Consider the following 23,341-nt stretch of genomic DNA (forward strand, 5'->3'; position numbering starts at 1 on the left):
AAAGGTCAAAGGCTGAATGGTCATAGAAACACTCAGACCTAGAGGGGGCTTCTTCCCCCAACCCCGCAAAAAGTGCAGCTTGGAACACATTAGCCGGGGCATATTTGGAAGATTACACTGCATCTATTGTACCTCATCAGGAGGTAAATGGAAGATTTCTGTTTCTAGTTTGCCAGGTTGATCCCTTCGGTAGTTACTAACATTCATTTAGGATAAAAGGTGGTGGAATAGCATTGTATTTCAATGATGAGGTAGACTGTAAAGAAATAAGAAGTGATGGAATGGATAAGACAGAGTCTGTCTAGGCAAAAATCACATTGGGAAAGAAAGCTACTAGAGCCTCTCCTGAGATAGTGCTTGGGGTGTCCTACAGACCACCGGGATCTGATTCGGATATGGATAGAGACCTCTTTAATGTTTTTAATGAAGTAAACACTAATGGGAATTGTGTGATCATGGGAGACTTTAACTTCCCAGATATAGACTGGAGGACAAGTGCTAGTAATAATAATAGGGCTCAGATTTTCTTGGATGTGATAGCTGATGGATTCCTTCACCAAGTAGTTGAAGAACCAAACAAGAGGAGATGCCATTTTAGATTTGGTTTTGGTGAGTAGTGAGGACCTCATAGAAGAAATAGGGGACAACCTTGGTTCGAGTGATCATGAGCTAATTCAGTTCAAACTAGATGGAAGGATAAACAAATAGAGATCTGGGACTAGGGTTTTTTATTTCAAAAGAGCTAACTTTAAAGAATTAAGGAAATTAGTTGGGGAAGTGGATTGGACTGAAGAACTTGTGGCTCTAAAGGTGGAAGAGGCCTAGAATTACTTCAAGTCAAAGTTGCAGAAACTATCAGAAGCCTGCATCCCAAGAAAAGGGAAAAAATTCATAGGCAGGAGTTGTAGACCAAGCTGGATGAGCAAGCATCTCAGAGAGGTGATTAAGAAAAAGCAGAAAGCCTACAAGGAGTGGAAGATGGCAGGGATTAGCAAGGAAAGCTACCTTATTGAGGTCAGAACATGTAGAGATAAAGTGAGAAAGGCCAAAAGCCATGTAGAGTTGGACCTTGCAAAGGGAATTAAAACCAATAGTAAGAGGTTCTATAGCCATATAAATAAGAAGAAAACAAAGAAAGAAGTGGGACCGCTAAACACTGAGGATGGAGTGGAGGTTAAAGATAATCTAGGCATGGCCCAATATCTAAACAAATACTTTGCCTCAGTCTTTAATGAGGTGAATGAGGAGCTTAGGGATAATGGTAGGATGACAAATGGGAATGAGGTTATGGAGGTAGATATTACCACATTCGAGGTAGAAGTCAAACTCGAGCAGCTTAATGGGACTAAATCGGGGGGCCCAGATAATCTTCATCCAAGAATATTAAAGGAACTGGCACATGAAATTGCAAGCCCATTAGCAAGAATTTTTAATGAATCAGTAAACTCGGGGGGTTGTACCATACAACTGGAGGATTGCTAACATAGTTCCTATTTTTAAGAAAGGAAAAAAAGTGATCCGAGTAACTATAGTCCTGTTAGTTTGACATCTGTAGTATGCAAGGTCTTGGAAAAAATTTTGAAGGAGAAAGTAGTTAAGAACATTGAGGTCAATGGTAATTGCGACCAAATACAACATGGTTTTACAAAAGGTAGATCGTGCCAAACCAACCTGATCTCCTTCTTTGAGAAAGTAACAGATTTTTTAGACAAAGGTAATTTGCAGTGGATCTAATTTACCTCGATTTCAGTAAGGCATTTGATACGGTTCCACATGGGAAATTATTAGTTAAATTGGAAAAGATGGGGATCAATATGAAAATTGAAAGGTGGATAAGGAACTGGTTAAAAGGGAGACTACAACGGGTCGTACTGAAAGGTGAACTGTCAGGCTGGAAGGAGGTTACTAGTGGAATTCCTCAGGGATCGGTTTTGGGACCAATCTTATTTAATCTTTTTATTACTGACCTTGGCACAAAAAGTGGGAATGTGCTAATAAAGTTTGTGGGTGACACAAAGCTGGGAGGTATTGCTAATACAGAGGAGGACCAGGATATCATCCAGGAAGATCTGGATGACCTTCTAAACTGGAGTAATAGTAATAGGATGAAATTTAATAGTGAAAAGTGCAAGGTCATGCATTTAGGGATTAATAACAAGAATTTTGGTTATAAATTGGGGACACATCAGTTGGAAGTAACAGAGGAGGAGAAGGACCTCGGACTATTGGTTGATCACAGGATGACTATGAGCCGCTAATGCGGTCTTGGGATGCATCAGGCAAGCTATTTCCAGTAAAGATAAGGAGATGTTAGTACCGTTATACAAGACACTTGTGAGACCTCATCTGGAATATTGTGTGCAGTTCTGGTCTCCCATGTTTAAGAAGGATGAATTCAAACTGGAACAGGTACAGAGAAGGGCTACTAGGATGATCCAAGGAATGGAAAACCTGTCTTATGAAAGGAGACTCAAAGAGCTTGGCTTGTTTAGCCTAACCAAAAGAAGGCTGAGGGGAGATCTGATTGCTCTTTATAAATATATCAGAGGGATAAATATTAGGGAGGGAGATGAATTACTTCAGCTTAGTACCAATGTGGACACAAGAACAAATGGATATAAACTGGACATTAGGAAGTTTAGATTTGAAATTAGATGAAGGTTTCTAACCATTAGAGGACTGAAGTTCTGGAACAGCCTTCCAAGGGGAGTAGTGGGAGAAAAAGACATATCTGGCTTCAAGACTAAGCTTGATAAATTTATGGAGGGGATAGTATGATGGGATAGCCTAATTTTGGCAATTAATTGATCTTTGATTATAAGCAGGTAAATATGCCTAATGGTCTGTGATGGGATGTTAGATGGGGTGGGATCTGAGTTACTACAGAGAATTCTTTCCTGGGTGCTGGCTGGTGAGTCTTGTCCACATGCTCAGAGTTTAACTGATCGCCATATTTGGGGTCGGGAAGGAATTTTCCTCCAAGGCAGATTGGCAGAGGGCCTGGAGATTTTTCACCTTCCTCTGCAGCGTGGGGCACGGGTCACTTGCTGGAGGATTCCCTGCACCTTGAAGTCTTTAAACCACGATTTGAGGACTTCAATAACTCAGACATAGGTTAGGGGTTTGTTACAGGAGTGGGTGGGTGAGATTCTGTGGCCTGCATTGTGCAGGAGGTCAGACTAGATGATCATAATGGTCCCTTCTGACCTTGAAGTCTATGAATCTATGATTCCACTGTGATGGCTGAAGCTCAAAGCTATTATTAGTGTTCATTTCAGAAATTTGTCAAAGTGGCTATTCAGGCCTCCACTGTCACTCCTGTCGCTTCTTGATCCCTGAATTGAATTTTCTAGAAGCAGTACTTCTTGTCTGTGACTGATAATTATCTCTGGAGATATTTCTTTCATCTTTCTCTCATTCATTTTTAAAAATCCCTTTACTTCTCCTATTTTCTCTTTTTCTCTCTTATCTCTGAATTCTTCTTCTCTCTTTCCTCTCTCCTCTGCCCCCTTTTCCACACTCTTCTGATCATTTGTCACTCTTGTATTGTGCATAAATACTTGTATTTATTTACTTCTGTTGTCCATTGCATGAATCACTACCAGCGTCCAAGTCTGGCACAATGCCCCATTGTGTTCCAGGAGAGAAAATAACACAACATCATCAGCTGAGAGAAAGATATGGTTTACTAGTTCAATGAACACTGCTTTGGGAGCCAGGAACTCCTGTGTTCCAGTCCTTGCTCTGACCGTTGTCAAGTCACTTAATCTCTGTACTTCAGATTTTTCATTGGTTAGCTATGGTAATACCACCAACCTCAGAAAGAGCATTGTAAAGATTATTGATATTTATGTAGTCCTTAAACAACTATATAAAAAGTGATGAATAATTATGTAAGGATTGTATGCCTAGGGCACAGTCCCACAGCCTGAAATGAGCCCCATGCCATGGAGTGAGCATGCCAGAACTTGTTAAAAATAGCTTCTTCATTCATTAGACATAGCATGTGGCAATTAATATTTCTGAAAGAATAGATTCAAACTAGTTGTCTTCACTTTCAACACCTTTCACAGCCCATCCCCTCCTCATCTAGCATCTCATACAACTACTGAAAAGTGTACCCCAACTCCCACTCTGCCAATGGTGCCAGTCTTTATCATCCACTTGTTATATTTTCAAACAAGCACCTTTGTGTTTTCTCCCATGCTGCTCCTCCTTGGAAGGAGCTCCTCATAAACATCCCCAAAGCCACCATATTATCCTCTTTCAAATCCCTCCTTAAAAAACCCTCCTTTGCCACGATGCCTACAAAAACTTGATTGTGGCTAGTGTGCCAGAACCACTGTCCATCATGCAAACTATATTGTTTCATCATTTCCTTCTGCTCCACCTCTCCGTGTCCATCTGTTCTCTCTCATTTTATACTTGGACTGTATGCTCTTCAGGGCAGAGTCTTTTTTACTAAGTGTTTGTACAGTGCCCAGCACAAGGAGACCCTGATTCACCACTGGGCTCCTTGGTGATACCACAATCCAAACAAACAATAATAGACTCAGTTATTCAGGACTTATTATAATGTCTCTTCCTGTGTATAGTGGATTTCATTCTTCTGTGTTGATGATACCCTGTTACTTATTGATCAAGATGATGCATCATTGTTCCTTTTGTGGATTTAGACTAGTAGATTTACTAATACATATCTTCTTTTAACTCTAGTGTCAAGATCTTCTTACAGTCGTACAGATACTGCTGAGAGAGGTAATATAGATGCTAAAGGCTCCTACCAAGAAAAAGTTGTCATAAAGTCAAGAAATATTTATTCTAAACTTTCCCAGGCTCAAATCCCAAGACTAGAACACACTTACCTTATGACAGGAAACCCCACAGTCACTGATATTCAATCACTTATTTTGAAAAGGAGGGTTTCCCATCCTCAGGCATCAGATACAAGGAATACTGATCCAGACCCCTCACTACTTCAAAGAGAATCTTCCAATAATAAAGTAAAAATAAAAAATTCTACACATGATCTACTTCTGCTCCAAGAACCTAGCCCCAAAGCAGCAACTGTCAGAATGACAACCCAGATCTCCTCTGATTATAAGCTAAATGTTAGATCACATGCAGCTGGGACTGTTTCTCCCCATCATGATAAGAACACAAGTTTATTACTTACAAGGCCACATGCTGTTCGACGGATCCAGCCAACATTTGACATTTCTCCTGGAAAATGGTCCAGTAGGATTGCAACTACAAAGACTAAACCAGCCCATGCTTTTAGAACAGACCAGCCAAGGACATCTGCTTTGACAGCACCACTAACCTCCTCATTCCATCTGAGAGCTCCTTTTTCGGGTACGGCTCCCCAAAGTGCTAACTTTCCAATACTTCCCAGAACGTTTGTTCAAGCAAGGATTCCAGAACAGACAACTGCAATCAGAAAGTCATATGCCTCAGCGGTGGATCATTTGGCTCTATCAAAAACTATTAATGGGCTGCTGCATCCGAAGAAGAAAATCACATGTGCTAATTCGCCATGTTTTAACAGAGTGCAGTGTGAGCCAGCCAAAGATGGAGGATTTAAATGTGGCCATTGTCCCCCTGGATACAATGGTGATGGAATTACATGTCAAGGTAAGAGAAAAAAGAAACTGCTGAATACCCTTCAATATTTTCGATGCTAATCACGGTGCAAAATGATTTTTTTTATTGTGAGTTTGTGGGATTTGTCAGTTGGAATCACATTTTTTTTCAAAGCCTGGTTTTCTTTTGAAATAATGAACAAACTTGTTTTATTGCTCAGAACAAACAGATTTTTCCTAAGATGAATGGTATTTTTATTTTGCCAGGGTCTAATCAATAGAAACAGCATGCCTGATTTTGATTACATTTACCATGACTTAAGGCAGGAGTCATGCTTTTGAAGTCAATGGAATTACAATCATGTAAAATTGGTGTAAGAAAGATCTGAATTAGGCTCCAGAAGTCCACACAAACTTCATATGCCATGGACAATTTAGGTTTTGCTAAACAACAAGTTTCTGCTACCTTGGAAAGCAATTTTAAATCCCATCACTAGCATTCTGAATAGGGAACTGACCTTGCCACCTGACATGCATAGTTCCAGAAGTGTATTCATAATCTATTGACTCATTTATTAGACAGCTTAAAGGACCTCAGAGAAACAATAGTATTATATACTGTTTAAAAGGAGTGAATTTGCTTACCTATCATTAAATCCTCTGTTGAAATCACTTAGAAAAGCCGATACAGTAACTAGCCTTGCATTGCTAAGATTAATAGGCAAAATGTTTGCATTGTCTGTTTAATTCCCTTTTACACTCATGTTCTCATATTATGCACACAAATAATGGGCCAGATTCTGCCCCCCCACACCAAGGTTATTTTACACTGCTCCAGGAGTGCACAGCGGCATTCAAGCTGGCTTTACTGGCTTCCTCTGACTTCCCACAATACGGTGGAATCCCCAGGTGGGGTACAGAAGCTGTAGCCCTCTCTGGGCCATGTAGTAAACTGTTCCCAATCTAGGGGAGGCATATTGGAATCTACCCAGGAAAGGGGACCACACCACGGGCACAATAACCCCCAGCTGTTTCCTGAACTTGCCCAGGAAGGGTACACAGGCATAAGGCAGTGCAGTCCTGAGGCTGCCCTATCTTGCACAAGGGACAGGAGAGATACCCAGAAGTCTAAGAACCAGGGCACTCCCAGAGCCATACTTAGTACAGAATGGCTGGTTCCCAAATTCTGGCCTTACAGAGACACACACATCTTCTTTGTGTATAAGCAGCATTATCAAGTAGATTGTTATTTTTCTTCAAATATATAATTTAGCTGCCATTCCTTAGCTCCCCTCTCTTCACCTTGGATCACTAGACCTACTGCAAATCCCTCTACAGAGTCCGTAAGATGAAATCCTTTATCACCAACATAATTCTCGGTCTCAGAGTTTGATGATACAATACACAAACATCCTTTATTTTTCTCTTGCTGCTAACCATGTCACCTGACTAAATAACAAGTCTGTCTCTTCTATGAGCCTGTTCCATCAAAAGTTTTACTGTGCACCTGCCTGGAACAGGACCAAAAATGCCTCCCTTCCTGGATCTGCCTGAGGAACATCTATTGTACCCCCAGCTGTTGATGTTTCTTTCCATGTCAAAAGCAGCAGACTCATCCTGACAGGGGGTGGAAAGATGATGATAATTCCTTGCATTAAGGACTGCCATCATCTCTGCTGAAACACCTGACAGTCCAGCCAGGACGGTACTGATTTCCCCTGAAACAATAGTTCTCTTTAAGAACAGACAACAAAACCGAGCAGATGATCAAAGCTCGAATGAGTCCAAGCTTTTTGAAATCTTTACGCTTGGATGCAGCATCTCCAGTATTGTGATCTAACAATGAGTGAAACTGATGACAGCCTCATACCGTCTGCTGAGAGCTGCCACCATCTTATTTCATAATGGAATTTGTTTAGATAAAGGAAGCAGCCCATCTGTAGCAAGGTTTGATACCTGTGGTGCTTAAGAAATATGACCTGGACTTACCAGGAATAGCTGAAAATATTCCAAGATAATATATACTGCAGTAAGTGATGTTTATTTTGTGTGACAGAATCCAGACTATTTTTTTAAAATGTGTGCTCAAAATTAAGCCTAGGGGAACTAGTTTGGGGCAAATAACAATCAGCCCAGAGTTTAATATTTCTCCTGAACCAAACCAACCTTTTTTTGTTGTTTTTCTGTCCTCATTTAGGACAAAGACTTTTCTTCTCTGACTCTAAACATAGTTGTGGCTCCCTCCTCCTTTGAGATCCTTCATTAAGAGACTCTTCCGTCCAAATAACCTTCCTACTTTCGAATGTGCCAGGCAGATTTTTCAATGATCTTAGCTCAGATTTAGGTATCTAAATGAAGTGGCCAGATTTTCCAAAAGTGCTGCAGCTCTGACTGAGAACACTCTCTTTAGCAGCTCCCTGACAGTGTAAGTGGGAGCAGGGCTATCATCTTGCCTTCACCTTGCTCTTTCTGGTACCACCAGCTCTGCAGGCAGAGCGAGAGTCCTCCCGAACTCTCCTGCACTCTCTGGCACCAGCTCAGCCCTCTGCAGGTGAGCTGAGAGGAGGGCCTTTCCCCATCTTTCACTACAGCACCACCATACTTTGGTCCTAAGTGCTCAGTTTGTAAAGGGCTTTGTCGTTTCTGAGTGGAAGGCACTAATATTGTTATTTATTAATAGTTCAGTGTTAAGATGAGATAGTGAGGCCCTATAGCACGTCATGGAGATAGAACCTCTTGAAGGTTTGAGAAGGAGAGAGCTACAGTCACCTGCAGAGTTACAGAAAGGAAACAGGAGGGCCAGGGGCCTATTGAAGTTTGTGCACGTGTACACAAATGAGTGCGTTTGCTTGTGCTAAAGGACTAACCTACATTGTGAAGTGAGGGAGGGAAACTTAAAACAAATCAGGATCAGCATCAAGTGTCCTTAGAGGGTATGTCTACATAGCCAGCCGACTTGGGCTTCAGGGCTGTTTCATTGCCGTGTAGACCAAGGCTCAAGCTTAAGCCTGGTGGGAGGATCCCAGAGCTCGGGCTCCATCCCAAGCCCGGAAGTCGACACACCAATGAAACAGCCTCACAGCCTGAGCCCCGCAAACTCAAGTTGGCTGGTCCGGGCCAGCCATGGGTTTTTCTTTGCTGTGTAGACATACCCTCAAAGGACAAGTACTGTATTGCCAATAAATAATAGTGGTACACATTCAGCAGGTTCATGGCACATTGCTAATCACTGACCAAGTGTGTTAGACATTCCACAACGTTTACAGAGCTGTTATTTTTCAGTGCCTTTTTTAAACCATATCTACAGAATCAGAGAAACAACAGATGAAATTAGTTCATCTAAGCCATACCTAGCCAAAACAGGTTTCTTGTTCAGAATATATTTTTGCATGTTTTGTCCAGTACATTTTAACTTTAACGTGCCACATATCCTCACAGACTGGTGCTCTGAAATGTTCACTGTGATGATTTTTAAATCATAATGAAATATGTTATTTATGTTCTTGCTTCCATTTCCCACTATACTAAAGTGATGTAGGCCTGTAACTTTAAAGGCATTTTAACTACTAAAATATGGAAGGAAATGCTGTTCCTCCTCTGGGGTTAGTTTTATTTAACAAGGTGCATACAGACAGTAGTAAGTGACTAGGAGCAGCTGTTTAAGTTATATAGGATTCTTTAGGGTACCCGGGGATGGAGCTTGTACTGTAATTTTCTATCCCAGGTGAATCATTTCAACATTGGAAATGAGGTCAACAGAACATTCTGTTCTGGTATTTTGTTGTGCTTGTTATTGGCAGATCTACATCTTTAGAATCAAGACCATAGAATTCAAGCCAAACGCATGGCTCAACTCTTTATTCTCCACCCCCAACCATGTTCAATGTAGAGTTTCCGACAGCTAACAATCCTTGCGGTAGGGGCAGGTAGAGGTCGATCTCTGTGGAATGAAGGCTATTTCTTGAACTGGTATTGCCTTAGGAGCAGTTTGAAGGATTTTTTCATTCTAATCCCTTTTTATATGGGCACAAAAGTTTTCTGTAGAAAATAAAACCTATTTTGGAACAGATATTCTCTTGAAAATGTGATGTCTCTAGAGTTCTGGAAAATATGCTGGTCTTACAATATTCCTGGGCGGGGGGAGTGACTCTAGAACCAGTGCACTAATAGTCACAATTAAGGATGGCCACTTGTCAAGGAGGAAAAGTCACAGCTTTGTCGTTACCCAAATGAATAATAATTATAATTTGTTTAATGGGAAAGGAAAAGCCACTGGAAATGGAATTTTGACAGCAGATAGTCACAACTGATTAAACTGGGCAAAAATTCAAATACATTTTTCTTGACATTAGTCTGACAAGACATTCTGCACAAAATCCAGAAATACTGCCTAACTAGAATTGTGGCTACATTGTCGGCATTTTTAGTCATGAAATAAAAGTCTATTTCCTATTTATTTCCCAGCCTGAAAGTCATTCTTATTACTTTCCTGTTTGCTATGATGGGAGATTATTTTAGGAACAGTGATCAGAGCTGCCATATCATCAAAATCTAATAGCTTTTTTAATTGTCCTGATACATTTATGAAATACAGCCCTGTGCAAAAGGCCTAGACATTTGTTTTGCTTGGCAGTGCATATACTTTTTGCCAACCTTCTGCAGAGGGGCATGTGTCACTCTGAAAGTTTAACAGTTTACACTAGAAATCAGTGGTTCCCAAACTTTAACAACCTGTGAACCCCTTTCACTAAGATGTCAAGTCTCACGAATCCCCTCCTAAAAATGAATATTTCCAGGGATTTGGATTTTCTCCTTTACCTGAATATAAATTATAAAAGCAGTGATCTTGGAAATATAAAATTTGTTTTATGACATGCTTATTACACACTATTAATTATTATTTATCATTACAGTATTTTTATTACATTATGAAAACAACAACACTCTTCCAAGATCTCACTTTCATAGCTTTGAATAAGCCTGTTATAAAACAAGGCTCCTATGTTTCATCAAGGAGTATCAGATGTGAAACAGCATGAAGGTATTTAAGAAGCCAACTCAAAGAGTTCCTCCTACACAAGCATTCAGGTCTTGAGCAGTCCAGGCAAACAAACAAAGCTTAAACTTGTTCTTCATAATAATTTAAAAAACAATACTAGCTGCCTGTTTAATTTTAAAAACAGCCAAAAATATCCACCTCCCTTTCCATTTCTTATAAGGAGTCTTTAAGTTTAAATCTCCTCAGTATGATAGATATGCTTGCTTTGATCTGCTTAGCTCTTGGAAGTCCCGGGGCTCCGGGTTGCTGGCCCCATGCTGCCCGGGGTCCCTAGGTACAGCTCTGTCCGCCATTAGGGAATTTTTTCCCAAGAACCCCCGTAACATTTTGTGAACCCCTAGGGTTCTGCACTAGATATATATACTCTTTGGCTCAATTCTGTGCTGAAAACTACACAAGTAACCAAGGGTAGAATCTGTCCGTTACTATCTAACTCAGCAATCATTTTTATGTGTTTTATTGGTTCTTGTAACTTTTATTCAGTTATTTTATTAGCTGTTTGTCAAAATCCATGTGGAAGGAATATGGAATGTACAGCTCCCAACACATGCCCCTGTAAGATTGGATACACTGGATACAACTGCTATATAGGTAAAAAGTGTCTTAGATTTCATTGTATAATCTATATCTTCTTCAGCTGAGTCTTCTACTATCCACATAGATGTGACTAAAGGGGAAAAAAGACAGTTGCTTAGGGCCAGTTTTACAAAGGTACTTATGCACCTAAAAATGCAAGATTTTGTGGGATTTACAAAAACATCTAGGTGAATTAGGTGCTTAATTCTCACTGACTTTGAGAATCTGTCCTCTAGCCACCAACCATAGTTTGGGATATGAAAAGGATGAAATATTTACTCAAGGTGATTCTTGCACACACACAGAGTGGTCGAGGTGGTATTTGAATCTGGGACAGAAAAGAATATTTTTCCAGGGTATATTGGAAAGGACTATGTGCCAATGGGGGTTTCAGCCTTAGACTCATAGAATATTAGGGTTGGAAGAGACCTCAGGAGGTCATGTAGTCCAACCCCCTTATCAAAGCAGGGCCAACACCAACTAAATCATCCCAGCCAGAGTTTTGTCAAGCCAGGCCTTAAAAACCGTTAAGGATGGAGATTCCTCCACCTCCCTAGGTAACCCATTCCAGTTCTTCACCACCCTCCTAGTGAAATAGTTTTTCCTAATATCCAACCTAGACCTTCGCCACTGCAACTTGAGACCATTGCTCTTTGTTCTGTCATGTGCCACCACTGAGAACAGCCGAACTCCATCCTCTTTGGAAACCCCTTCAAGTAGTTGAAGGCTGCTCATAAGGATCATCAGTATGATTAGCTGAATACTTCTCCCGCCCAAATATTCCATTTCCTGTGATTGTGTGTAGGTGGTCTTGGGCATTGGTGGACCTCAGTCCTTTCTATCTGTTCTTTGGGGCCCAATCCAAGATGTGCGTTAGCTCACTATGATACTTCGGCTTAATGAAGCTGACTATAATTTTTTTAAAAGATTGATGCTTTTATTGTTGCTTTTTTGATAAATGTGCTAGATGCTCTTAAATACTTTTTACAAATGGAAATGAATAAAATACTCTTCTTAAATGCAGTATATCCTGACCAAAGACAAACGTACTGTACTAGGAATGTTGAGTTTGATTCAAAGCACATTGAAATCAGTGGGATTCTTTCCATTTACTATAATGGGAACTGTATTGGGCTCTACCATGACAAACAGATTGCCAATCTAAAAATCTATACTTGTCACTTATACATTTTTGTTATACATCGTCACTGTATCTTCTTTCTCTATGTGCCCTAAATTCAAACAAATTTTTATTCAAATGGAAAATTGTGGTGTTGGATGCTGGCCAGATTACTCTTTTTTTTTTTTTTTTTTTTTTCGTGTGCGTATTCAAACCTTATCTCTACCTATCGTAGGCTTGTTCTAGTCATCTGTGTTGGAAGAGAAACAATTTTACAATTTTTACAGTAAACAGTTTCTAATGATGGTCTGTTCTGGTGTTGCTTAGTTCTCTCAAATGCTGAAACAGAATAGTACATAAGTGAAATCAAACATGGACCCTTGATTTACTGGAAAGTATGCAGGTCCGCAAGTCATAGTATGTACAGGCTGCATATCCATTTCCTAGAGTTTAAGTAACAAGTCTATAACATTTAAGCAATTTGTAGAACTGAGTCTCAAAATGTGCACAGTCCCTGATATTTGCAGGTATTCCAAAGGGTATAGAGGCAAGACCTGTAAAAATGGTATGATCTCATTTTAAAATAAAAATTAAACACAATGAAAGTACTTTCAGAGGTGAGGGTTGTGGTAGATTTTTTCTTTTAAAAAAATCTGATGTTCATAGAAAACACTAATAACATCTCAACTTCTCATCTTTGGGTTTTAAATTATAAATATTATATAAATTTGACAGCAAGATTGACTATTTGTCACAATAGTTCTCTCCTTATTGAAATTTTATGCCATCCGAAAAGGTTTTAAACAAAAAAATCACTCTGATACTTTTGTACAATTTATAAAATGTTTGTGGGAAATTGTGTTTCCTAATATAAAGCAAATATGTTTTAGAAAAGAATTTAAAACACACATTGTATTTCTATTACTGAGGGAATGGCCTACTAGATGCATTTCTTATACTATGTGATAGCGCATGCTCTCTTTCTCTCTCTCTCTGCAGCTAACATGCTGTTTTCACCTTCTGCTTCTCTCCAGCAGCAGAATTTCTTTAACCTATATTTAATATTAAAATGTCACAATAAGTGTAAAATGTTTTGACATCACAAACAGCATGTTTTTTCCACAGTTCAAATACATCTTAAAATGTGGAAAGGGCAGGACGAAGGAAGTCCACTGAAGTGGACATGGACATAATTACTTGATGTCTTTCATGCAAAATACACAGTGAAAGAAGGAATAATACATTTGAACGTCACTTAGTTTAAATTGCCTGTCATAGTACTTGGTCACACAAATTTTATGTAACCATCTTCACACATGAAATAAAGCACATGGTCATGTACTTTAAAATCATGGTGCACTGCTGCCTGTCTTTAGACACCTGTGTGTCCAGAAAAGTGTATAGTTTTCAAACATTGTTCATTCCTGATTAATAAACAAAATCTTGTATGCAAATACTATCCCTGTGTTGCAGTCTTTCAAACGCACATGCATACAGTAGATTGACTAATGCAATGGCTCCTAGTTTCCAAGCTATAAGACTCCCATTGACTTCCGTAAGCTTTGGATCAGGCTGTTACAGTCCAGAGATATGGGTTGCTATAGTTACTTAACATAATTTAGGATCAATGCCAAATATCTTTTCTTTATAAATATCCATTATTTCCCTCGTCTGCTTCCTCAAAGTATAATTATATTCAGTAGAACAAGTTACTCTAGAATCATGAAAATCCAGCAGTATGAGACACCATGAGTTACTCCAATAGCTATCATAGGGGAATGAATTAGTTCAGATAAAGTTTGTGAAAGATTTATTTGCTAAACTTAAACTAAAGCTACATAAACCTCTTCAGATGTTTGAGAAAAGTTTGACTTTCCCCTCCACATCTTCCCCCATCCCAGGCCCCTTTTCAATCACCTCTGCACTTCCTGATTTCAGCCAAGCCTGGAATTGCAAATGTTGACACCAATGGAGTTGTGCACTCTTACATCAACATTGAATTTAGTTTCATGTCACAGTTTACATGCATAGTATGGTCCCAAAGCAAATCAGCTGAGCTCTCCAGTCTTACGGATTTCAAATTCATAAAACTATATTAATGCAGTATTGAAGGCTGCATAGTTAAAAAATCACAAGAAATCAGGAAATGTAAACATTAAGATTGCCATTTGCAACTACATAACTAATTAATCTGAGCAAAATGTAAACCCTATAGCTTTGACTTACTGTAACTACGTAAATAAACACAAATGCACTCCTTAAAAATAAACTTAATTTCCTAAATAGCCTATTGAGAGACTTATTAAAGGTTTTTGAAAGTCCAAATAAGTTATGCCAACCACTTCTCCTTTATCAATTCTTTTTCGTGACATGGTCAAAAGAATTCTAATAGAGTAGAGACACTTTATTTTCCTTTACAGAAGTCTTGTTTATAATGTTATATCATGACATGCACTATCAAGAGAATTAGTTTTTTGTTGTTTGTTAACTGCTATTCCTTATCTCCTGTTTCAAAAGTTCCAGTAATCCATTCAGATAGCAAAAACAAGACTATGATTTAGATGACCAATCACAATCCTAAACTGAAAAAATGATCTAGTTATTCAGTGAATAGTTACGATTGATAAATATACTTGCAGAAATCAGGACAGTCCACGTACCATTTACAAATGGAACAAGGACACATTTGTTGTTTAATATATTGGTACTTGGCCATACAACTAATTCTTCATAAAATCCATATACTGGCAGTGGAATTGGCTTCATTATGTTAAAACTGATGCTAAGTATTTGCTTACTGATATGCCTTTTTATATCTGTACTATAAATCTGAGGCATTATCATTTTTCAGCAATTCTCTAAAGATCTATTGATCTTAGAAATTTGGAATTAAAATTTTCCCCAAACCGTTTATCATACCCATGAGCCTCTGTAGATCTCTTTATGTTTAGGAATTGGTGTTTCAAGAGTGCTTTTATTTTATCTGGGTCAGAAATTAATCCATCTTTGTTCAACTTTTTTCCACTACAGATACATTAAAAAGATGTCCCGAGATTATGTATTTCACACACTAAATGCATAATTTGCCTACATCTTTCATTGTGTTTAAGGACTTTTGACCCAATTAAATAATCATCCAGTACAACTTCAACACCAACGATATGTATTAAAATACCTCAGGAGCAGAACTAATACCAAATACCATTCATTTAAATTGTTAGTGTCAAAGTGGTTTATTAAAATCACTTCCTTAGAGTATGCCTTCTCTAACTTTTATTACCAAAATGCATGTCCTACATCTGACATGGAATATTTTTTGCTTCTGAGCACTTAGTTGCCACTTAAAAATTTTTGAAAGGATAATGTTCACATTACGGCTTTATGTAAATCATGTGAATCCCTGCAGCTTGTGGATCCATCTATACTTTATTTAGCCTTCCAGTTGCACAGGCTGAGTGTGTGTATCTTTTCAATAACTAATTCACTTTATTTCATGTTATATTTTTTTTTCTTGTCAGCTGGATCACAGCAGTTAATGATTTGTTAGTCTTCATGTGCTATTCTCTATCCAGATATCTTAGGTCTAGGAAATCATCTCAAATGTCTCTCATTATGCTTTCGGTCTATTTTTTATGTAATTGTGTGGTGTGTACACCCAACATTTTTAAGATAACTTGGTGGCATAATTTTTCAGACCCAGCATAAGTGGCAGGTGCCCATTTATCTTTTGAAAAGGTATTGTCAAGTGTTACTGGTTTTAAGAATAAGTTGTAATAGTTACTTTCCCTTCTAGTAATACTTTATTCTCTGAATGTGGAAGAAGCTTTGTTTTAGATTTAGGTAGTTATATATTATATATTTTCCTTGGAATAACATTGCGTTATCTTCATATCCATTTTAACAGATACAACTCTGCCATTAATGTTTAGATTTGTGGACCAACTTGCTGTTTCTTCTGTACTCCATGTACTTACAGAATGATCTAAATCAATGCCTTGCTGTTTGCCAAGCACGCGGCTACATTCATTTTTAATTGTGTGATGTATTTCCTCTTGGGTTAAATTCATCCCTCAAAAGTAGTGGGTCCCCAAACTGTGGGGCAGCTCCCATAAGGGGGCACAGAGGAACATTTGGTGGGAGCACGGGGGGGGGGTGCAGGAGAGCCCCCACAGGGGGAAGCGCCACTCAGCCCCGCTCTGCCCCCAGCTTCCCTCTGGCCCCAGCCTTGGTCCCAGCCATGGCCTCAGGCCACGGCCCCACTCCCAGCTGTGGCACCTGGCTCTGATTGCGGCTCTGCTCACGGCCACGGCCTCAGCTCTTGCCCTGGCCCCAGCCCCGGCTCCTGGCCCCAGCTACGGCTGGGTGGGGAGTGGACGGATAGATTACATTACGAGTAAGTTGAGACGTGACAGAAAAAGTTTGGGGACCACTGCTCTAAAGAATGCATAAGTGGGAACTAAGTGGTACATAGGCCTTGTGCTGGTCCTCTGTACGGGGTGAATTTCCCCACTAGCATATAGAAATTTTAGATTTCAGTAAACTTTTTAAATCCTATTTTGGATTCCTCTTATTTCTAGCTTTTCCCTTTGAAATCATGCCATATTTACTAGCAGCTTATTTTATATAGAGTCACTGGGAGCCTGAATCTACATGTCAACGTTTCAGAGAGTTTCCTGCAGCATTCTGCTTCTGACTAGTCATTTGTATTCCACATATAAACCTCAATTTTATTGAATCACATAGTTCCCTAAACTCACGTTTACTATTTAAACTGGCTCATAATAGCCTTCATTTCAAATAAAAACCCACTGTCTCGCACAATGATGTTTTTCTGGAGTTGCAGTACTTCCCAAGTTTATCTATGATTTGTACCATATGCTTCCTCCTCTTCTTCCTTCGGAAGAAAGCCATGGCATGCTACAATATCACATCCTGTGGAGAAATGTACTGCCTATGGTTTAGTTGCTCTCTCTGCAGACCCCACATTGCTGATTAAAAATTCAAAAACTATTGCTTAAATGGAGAGCATTTGCTACAAAATTTCCTTGCAAAGCCATTGCACTTGGAGGAAGTAATTACTCCTTCTTTGGTTCAGTACAGCTCTGACACTATATCATGTTTACTGAGCATTCGCAAGTCTAGAAGAAATACCAAATACTTTTTCATATTAACTACACAAACAGTCTGTTCACTCCGAGTCTTCTAAAACATTTAAAAGTATCTAGTTCAAAATGTGTATGTTCAGAGGCTTACCATGGGAATAATATGCTGGTCACTCCCATAGTAGTATTATATCATATTTGCATTGTTACTCCCGTATTATTAAGGTGATACCTGTTTTTCCCACATAATGGTATTGTAAGCAGCCACTTTGTAGAATATTTTAAAATAATGATATTGTAGGAAATCAAAAAGTAGTGAGTATTGGGCTCATAAATGCATAGAGCTCCTTTGCTCAGTCTATTATGTAGTATATTAAGTTGTGTTCCTTTCTTCACTTGTCTAATTGTGATTTGTATAGTGTTGTGTGATCCACCTTGTGAGCATGGAGGAACCTGTGTGGCTCAAAATAGATGTTCCTGTGCTTATGGATTTGTTGGTCCGAGATGTGAAACAAGTATGTATAAGTCTATTTAGTCTTTCACCCCCCTTTTGGCATTTGCAGAAAATTATAAAACACAAAAAGCCTATATTTTTCCTCAAAATTATGATTGAATAGAGCAGGAAAATTGAAGTATAATATATGTAATGCACTGGCTAAACTATTTCTTGGAATATGTTTTCCAAAAGTACATTTGTGTTATGTAAAAATATGCACATCTGTATCAATATTTGTTACATAAAAGCACCTATGGTCAAAAAAGCTTTATTTACAGTAACGATTGTGAAATGCAAGGTTGTGTGAGTGAATACAGTAATACTAATTTTGAGAATACAAACAGGCAAGCTTCGCTATTAAGATTCATGTTATTGTGCTAAACAAGTTACAAAATAGGTTCAATATACAGAACATCAGGGTGGGGGTGGGAGAAATCAGCCTTCAAAACACTTTATATTAGTTGAATGGCAAAACATATATTACAGTTTCATAACTGTAGTCCTTGCATCTGATTTAAATATCAGGTTGCCTTGACAGGAAAATAATTTTAGCTCTGCAGCACAATAGTTGAGATACATAAAAGTTAAGAATTTTAGATGCAAGACGTTGTCAAAAATGTGAATGATAAAAAAAACCCAAAGGGACAAATTCTGCTCTCAGTTTTACCAGCATAAATCTAGAGTAATTCTTTTAGTTGCAGTGGAGTTGCTGCTGCTGAATTTGTATCAGTATTACTGATAGCAGAATCTGGCCCTAATCCTTTACATGTTTAAATTTACCCTTGAAATCAATTGCTTATTTTGCAGTGATATGCAATAGACATTGTCATAATGGTGGGAAATGTGTGTCACCAGATGAGTGCAAATGCAAAACTGGATGGAGCAGTCCTTCTTGTGAAACAGGTAAACATTTAGAAAGCATTGGTGTCTCATGCATTCATTTCTCTACCTGAAATCCATGTGATTTGCACAATATGCTGATCATACTGGGAATTACTACAGGAATTAATATAAAAAAATGAATGAGGAGCTAGTACTGAGCATGTAAATATGAAAGAAGAAAATGCCTTTTAGCGATGGAGAATGCACATTTTGATTTTGTAGGTGATTGTTTCAGAAGCCATGGTAGCCTCTCATCCAAACTATAGTTTCATATTTTTCCAGCGTACTACAACTGCATTTAAATTAATCTGAAATATCCTAGTGACCCTTAATTTCTTTAGACATTTAGCACTTGCGACAATGTAATTCTTATGAAACAAACTATTACTGTAACATACTGAAAGACAAAAGAGTTAGAAAGGAAAAGCTATTTTAAACGGCCACTATACTTTGAAAAAGTATAAACTTTAAAAATCTTGGGCAAGATACTAAAGTCAAAGCAAATGAATTGTGCAAATCATGGATAGACATCTGAAATAAACTATTAAAATATTTCTTTAATCCCACAGGATCCCCAAATGCTTTACAGCTATGCTAAGGCATCACTGAAATCCAGCCACTGCTAGGACAGCCAATACACTACACAGCAGACTTGCTAGACAAATGGGACATTTTTGCTAGCATTGGGGAAAACCTCTGTACAAATGAAGTGTGCTAGGATATTTTTCAGATTATGCAGAAGCAAAGAGAGCCCAACTCCTAATATTTTAAAACTAAAAGAATGAGAGTAATTGATTTTGATTGAATTTCTATTTATATCCAGCTATCTGTAGCCCTGTTTGCCTAAATGGTGGAATCTGTGTACGCCCAAGTACCTGTGCTTGTCCTTATGGCTTCTATGGACCCCAGTGCCAAACTGGTAAGAAAGTTCAATATATCACATGGATAGTAGATTCAGGCTTTAATGGATATGGTAAGTGATAAAGACTATTTAAATGTTTATCCGACTTTATGCGGTACATATTATACCCAGGAATTTGGTTTGTCAACTCCATCCATGCCATTTTCCTGTTATAGTACATTGGAAATCTGCATACAAGTTTTTTTTTAAAGGAGTTGTTATTGGACTAAATAGTTATGTATTGCTGAGAACTAAACAATTCATCTGAAATTAATTTGAGCAAGTCATGACAGAATTAACAGCTAATTAATAACTTTAACATATAGCTCTGCTCTAACATGTATTTGTTTTTCAAAAAAAGGGATCACCATCTTACTCTATAGTGAACTTGATTTAGAGCAAGGTGCATCTCAAACCAAAAATTGCAAATATTTCTGTGAAATTTAACAAACAAAAACCTTTTTCTGCACATCAAGAATACTTAGTTCCATTTCAAAAGTTGCTAGATAGTCAAACATTTTCTGCAGACAGCAGCAGAGTGCAACTTTTGCTAATAGGCAGAGATCATAGGCCATTGATGCTGCAATTAGTGGATCAATAGTTAAAACTTCTCTCTTATCTCCTTCCTTTGACAAAGACCCGAGCACACCAAGATATATGCCCATGAGTGTGCTTCCATTAGTTGTCATGCTATATGCGTCCTGTAGAGTTACACAAAAATGCATCTTTCAAGTTCTCTTCTATTTCGAGCATGCTAAGGTTCTTAAAAGGGTGAAAAATCTCATCTCCTCAAGGATGTCCTCTCCCTTAGGGAGTTAAAATGATGAGCACCCATAAAATTACTATGGTTTTAACCAGGGGTGAAAATAGAAATATGGACTTACAGGTACGGAGCTGGGTTGGGGCCAGCACTGGTCCCTGGAAGGGGGGGGGCCTCAGGCAGAAGGGATGGGGGGTCAAAGCCAGCCCCAGCCCGCCCTGTCCTGTGCCCTGCCCTCCCCTCCCCCGCTGGGGTAGCAGGGGCAGCTGGGGGCTCCAGCAGCAGTTTAAAGGGCCCAGGGCTCAGCCGCCCCGGCCCTTTAAACCGCTGCTGGAGCCCCCAGCTGCCGCTGCTACCCCAGGGCTCCGGGGGCTATTTAAAGGGCCCAGGGCTCCCCTGGTTCTACTGCCCCAACCCTTTAAATAGCCCCCGGAGCCCTGGGGTAGCGGCAGCGGGGCTCCGGCAGCTATTTAAAGGGCCCAGGGCAGTAGAGGCAGCGGGAGCCCCAGCCCTTTAAATAACCCCCGGAGTCCCGCTGCTACTCCAGGGCTCCAGCAGTGGGGCTCTGGCGGCAATTTAAAGGGCCTGCTGGGAGCCCCAGGGCCTTTAAATTGCCACCTGGGGAAGCCGGGCCGCCCCGGTACGGTGCACCGGCTCTTGCCAGTACGCCGTACTGGGGCATAGTGGCTTACTTTCACCTCTGGGTCTAAGACTTATTGATTTCCCAAATAATTTACACTGGAGAGCATTGGAACTGCTCGTGGTTTGGTTCTAATTTGCAGGGATAGGGGCGGTATGTAGCATCCTGCTATAGCAAACTTGTCCCTCCCCACTTCCCTTCCCCCTCCCAGGTTCATTGTCCCAGATTTACAGGAAGAAAGACAAGATGCAAGGGTTTATTTAGGCTGCTGTGTTATTAACTTAACTCATCTGGGAACTGTGTTATTAACTTAACTCATCAAGGAACTATCCAGCAGTAATTCACACAGTACAGGTCATGATTTCTTCCATACTTGTTTCCAAATATTTGAGGGCTGCTATCAGCCCCCCACTCCTCCAAACCTGGTCTCAGCCCCTTGCTTTGACCCAATCACCCTCCCCTCATTTGAAGGTTAAGGAGCTGGGGAAAGGGAGTTGTCTCCTCACTGTATGAGACATATGAAGCCCCAACCCTATTCCCCAGTTTCTTTAGGTGATGCCTTCTCTCAGTCCACTTCCAACTCTGGTTTACCAGGGAACCAGACCTCCTATGGAATGAGCACTGGACACCTGCCACAAGAAGGTGCCAGCAATTATCTTGGTTGCCTCCCGCCACCCGGAATCAAATTCCCAGATAGCTAACAATTCCTTCCTTAACAAGGGCCAAAATATATCCTCTCCCCCATCAGAGAGGTTGCCCCTGATCCAGGCATGAAAGAGGACTCCATCTGAAGGGATAGGGCACATATAGCTTTCCACAGTTGCACCCTTGGACAATTGCTTACCTTAGCCCTCCTCCAGCTACCACCTCAGGTGATGCTTCCTTTTCTGCCCCCAACCAAAGGAGGTCAGGATCTTTAATGGAACCAGACACTTTTGTTCCCATTGACCGGAGAATGCCCCGTTCCCATTGAGATTACAGGAGTTGCATTTCCAACAGAAGTGCCACTCTTAACTGGGAGAGTAACACTGGAATGAGTTAAACACTCTCTCTCACAAAGTTATCCTATTTTTCAAAGGACAGTGGCACATTTACGGGTTTGATTTCAATCCAATTTTAAAAATTTTGAAACCATGATGCTAAATTGACCTAGAGTTCTTCGCTTTCATTTTGTTAGCTCTTTGCCATCCTCCTTGTAAGAATGGCGGCCACTGTGTGAGAAACAATGTGTGCACCTGTCCTGAGGGTTATGCTGGAAGAAGGTGTCAGAAAAGTAAGCTATATCATTTCCATATTTCTTTCCAAACATCTTCTGCTTCAGAAATGTGTTTTTCTCAAGGGATGTATTTCCCTCCCATGCACGTTAAATAGAACATTTAACTTGTATTAATGCTCTAATCTTCAATTTTTATACCATGGCACGTATATCAGTAGCCTATGTACAAAAGACAGAGCATCCCATTTCCGAAGCTTCGCTTGCACTCAGTGCCGATAGGTTAATGAAAATACCATTATGTGAAGCAAACATTAGGAGTGTTTTGCTGGAGTCCTATCTCTAAATTTAAATACAGCTAGATTGAGTCGTACAGTCAGTATTCTGAGATGACTTAATTATTTTTCATTAAATTTACTGCAAGAGAAAATTAAAGCCAAAGCCATATCAGGTGACTGGGATCCCTAAAAATGTCAAAACACCATTCCTTCTAGCTTAATTAATACAGTTGGTTAATAATGCGTTTTGCTTTTCCTTTTGTTCCTATCACGTTCAAATCCCTCTTCAACTCCACACAGCTATTCATGTTTGAGGCTTTTATTCTTAAGGGGTAATTTGTTATTTTGGTATTTTTACTGATTCTACTGCACTTTCCAGCATCTGTCATCCAGGGAGCTTAAGGCAGGTAGGTGAAAATTTATTTTTTCCCCCCTTAACCAGGTTGAAATTCTCAAAATGAGAGCTGTGAAAACAACTGCTTTTGGCAGGAAGAACTTGTAAGTTTTCAGAGCACTTTATTTTTCACACACATGAAGACAAAAAGCCAGTGAAAAATTCCTTCCAGCTACAACAACTCTCTCAGTCCCCATACTGAAGCTTTCCTTCCCTTCAGCTGAGAGAATAGTGATGCACAGTTCCTGCCTGGCTGCAAAATACACAATTGAATAGTCTATTCTGGCAGGAACAATCTGGAGGGAAGATCTCAGGGGGGTGGGGGGATACCTTATGTT

General features: G+C 39.6%; 1 protein-coding gene across 1 annotated transcript in view; it reads left to right on the plus strand.

Moving 5' to 3' along the window:
- Positions 1-23,341, plus strand: part of LOC128845094 (von Willebrand factor D and EGF domain-containing protein-like) — a 245,872-nt gene that overhangs the window by 188,651 nt on the left and 33,880 nt on the right. The window contains exons 22-26 of the mRNA XM_054043326.1: positions 4,717-5,634; positions 17,859-17,954; positions 18,743-18,838; positions 19,641-19,736; positions 22,296-22,391. Of these exons, the coding sequence (XP_053899301.1) occupies positions 4,717-5,634; positions 17,859-17,954; positions 18,743-18,838; positions 19,641-19,736; positions 22,296-22,391 (1,302 nt within the window). The remainder of the gene's footprint in view (positions 1-4,716; positions 5,635-17,858; positions 17,955-18,742; positions 18,839-19,640; positions 19,737-22,295; positions 22,392-23,341) is intronic.

The sequence above is a fragment of the Malaclemys terrapin genome, chromosome 11 (assembly GCF_027887155.1).
Source record: "Malaclemys terrapin pileata isolate rMalTer1 chromosome 11, rMalTer1.hap1, whole genome shotgun sequence".
In the NCBI taxonomy this organism is placed as follows: Eukaryota; Metazoa; Chordata; order Testudines; family Emydidae; genus Malaclemys; species Malaclemys terrapin.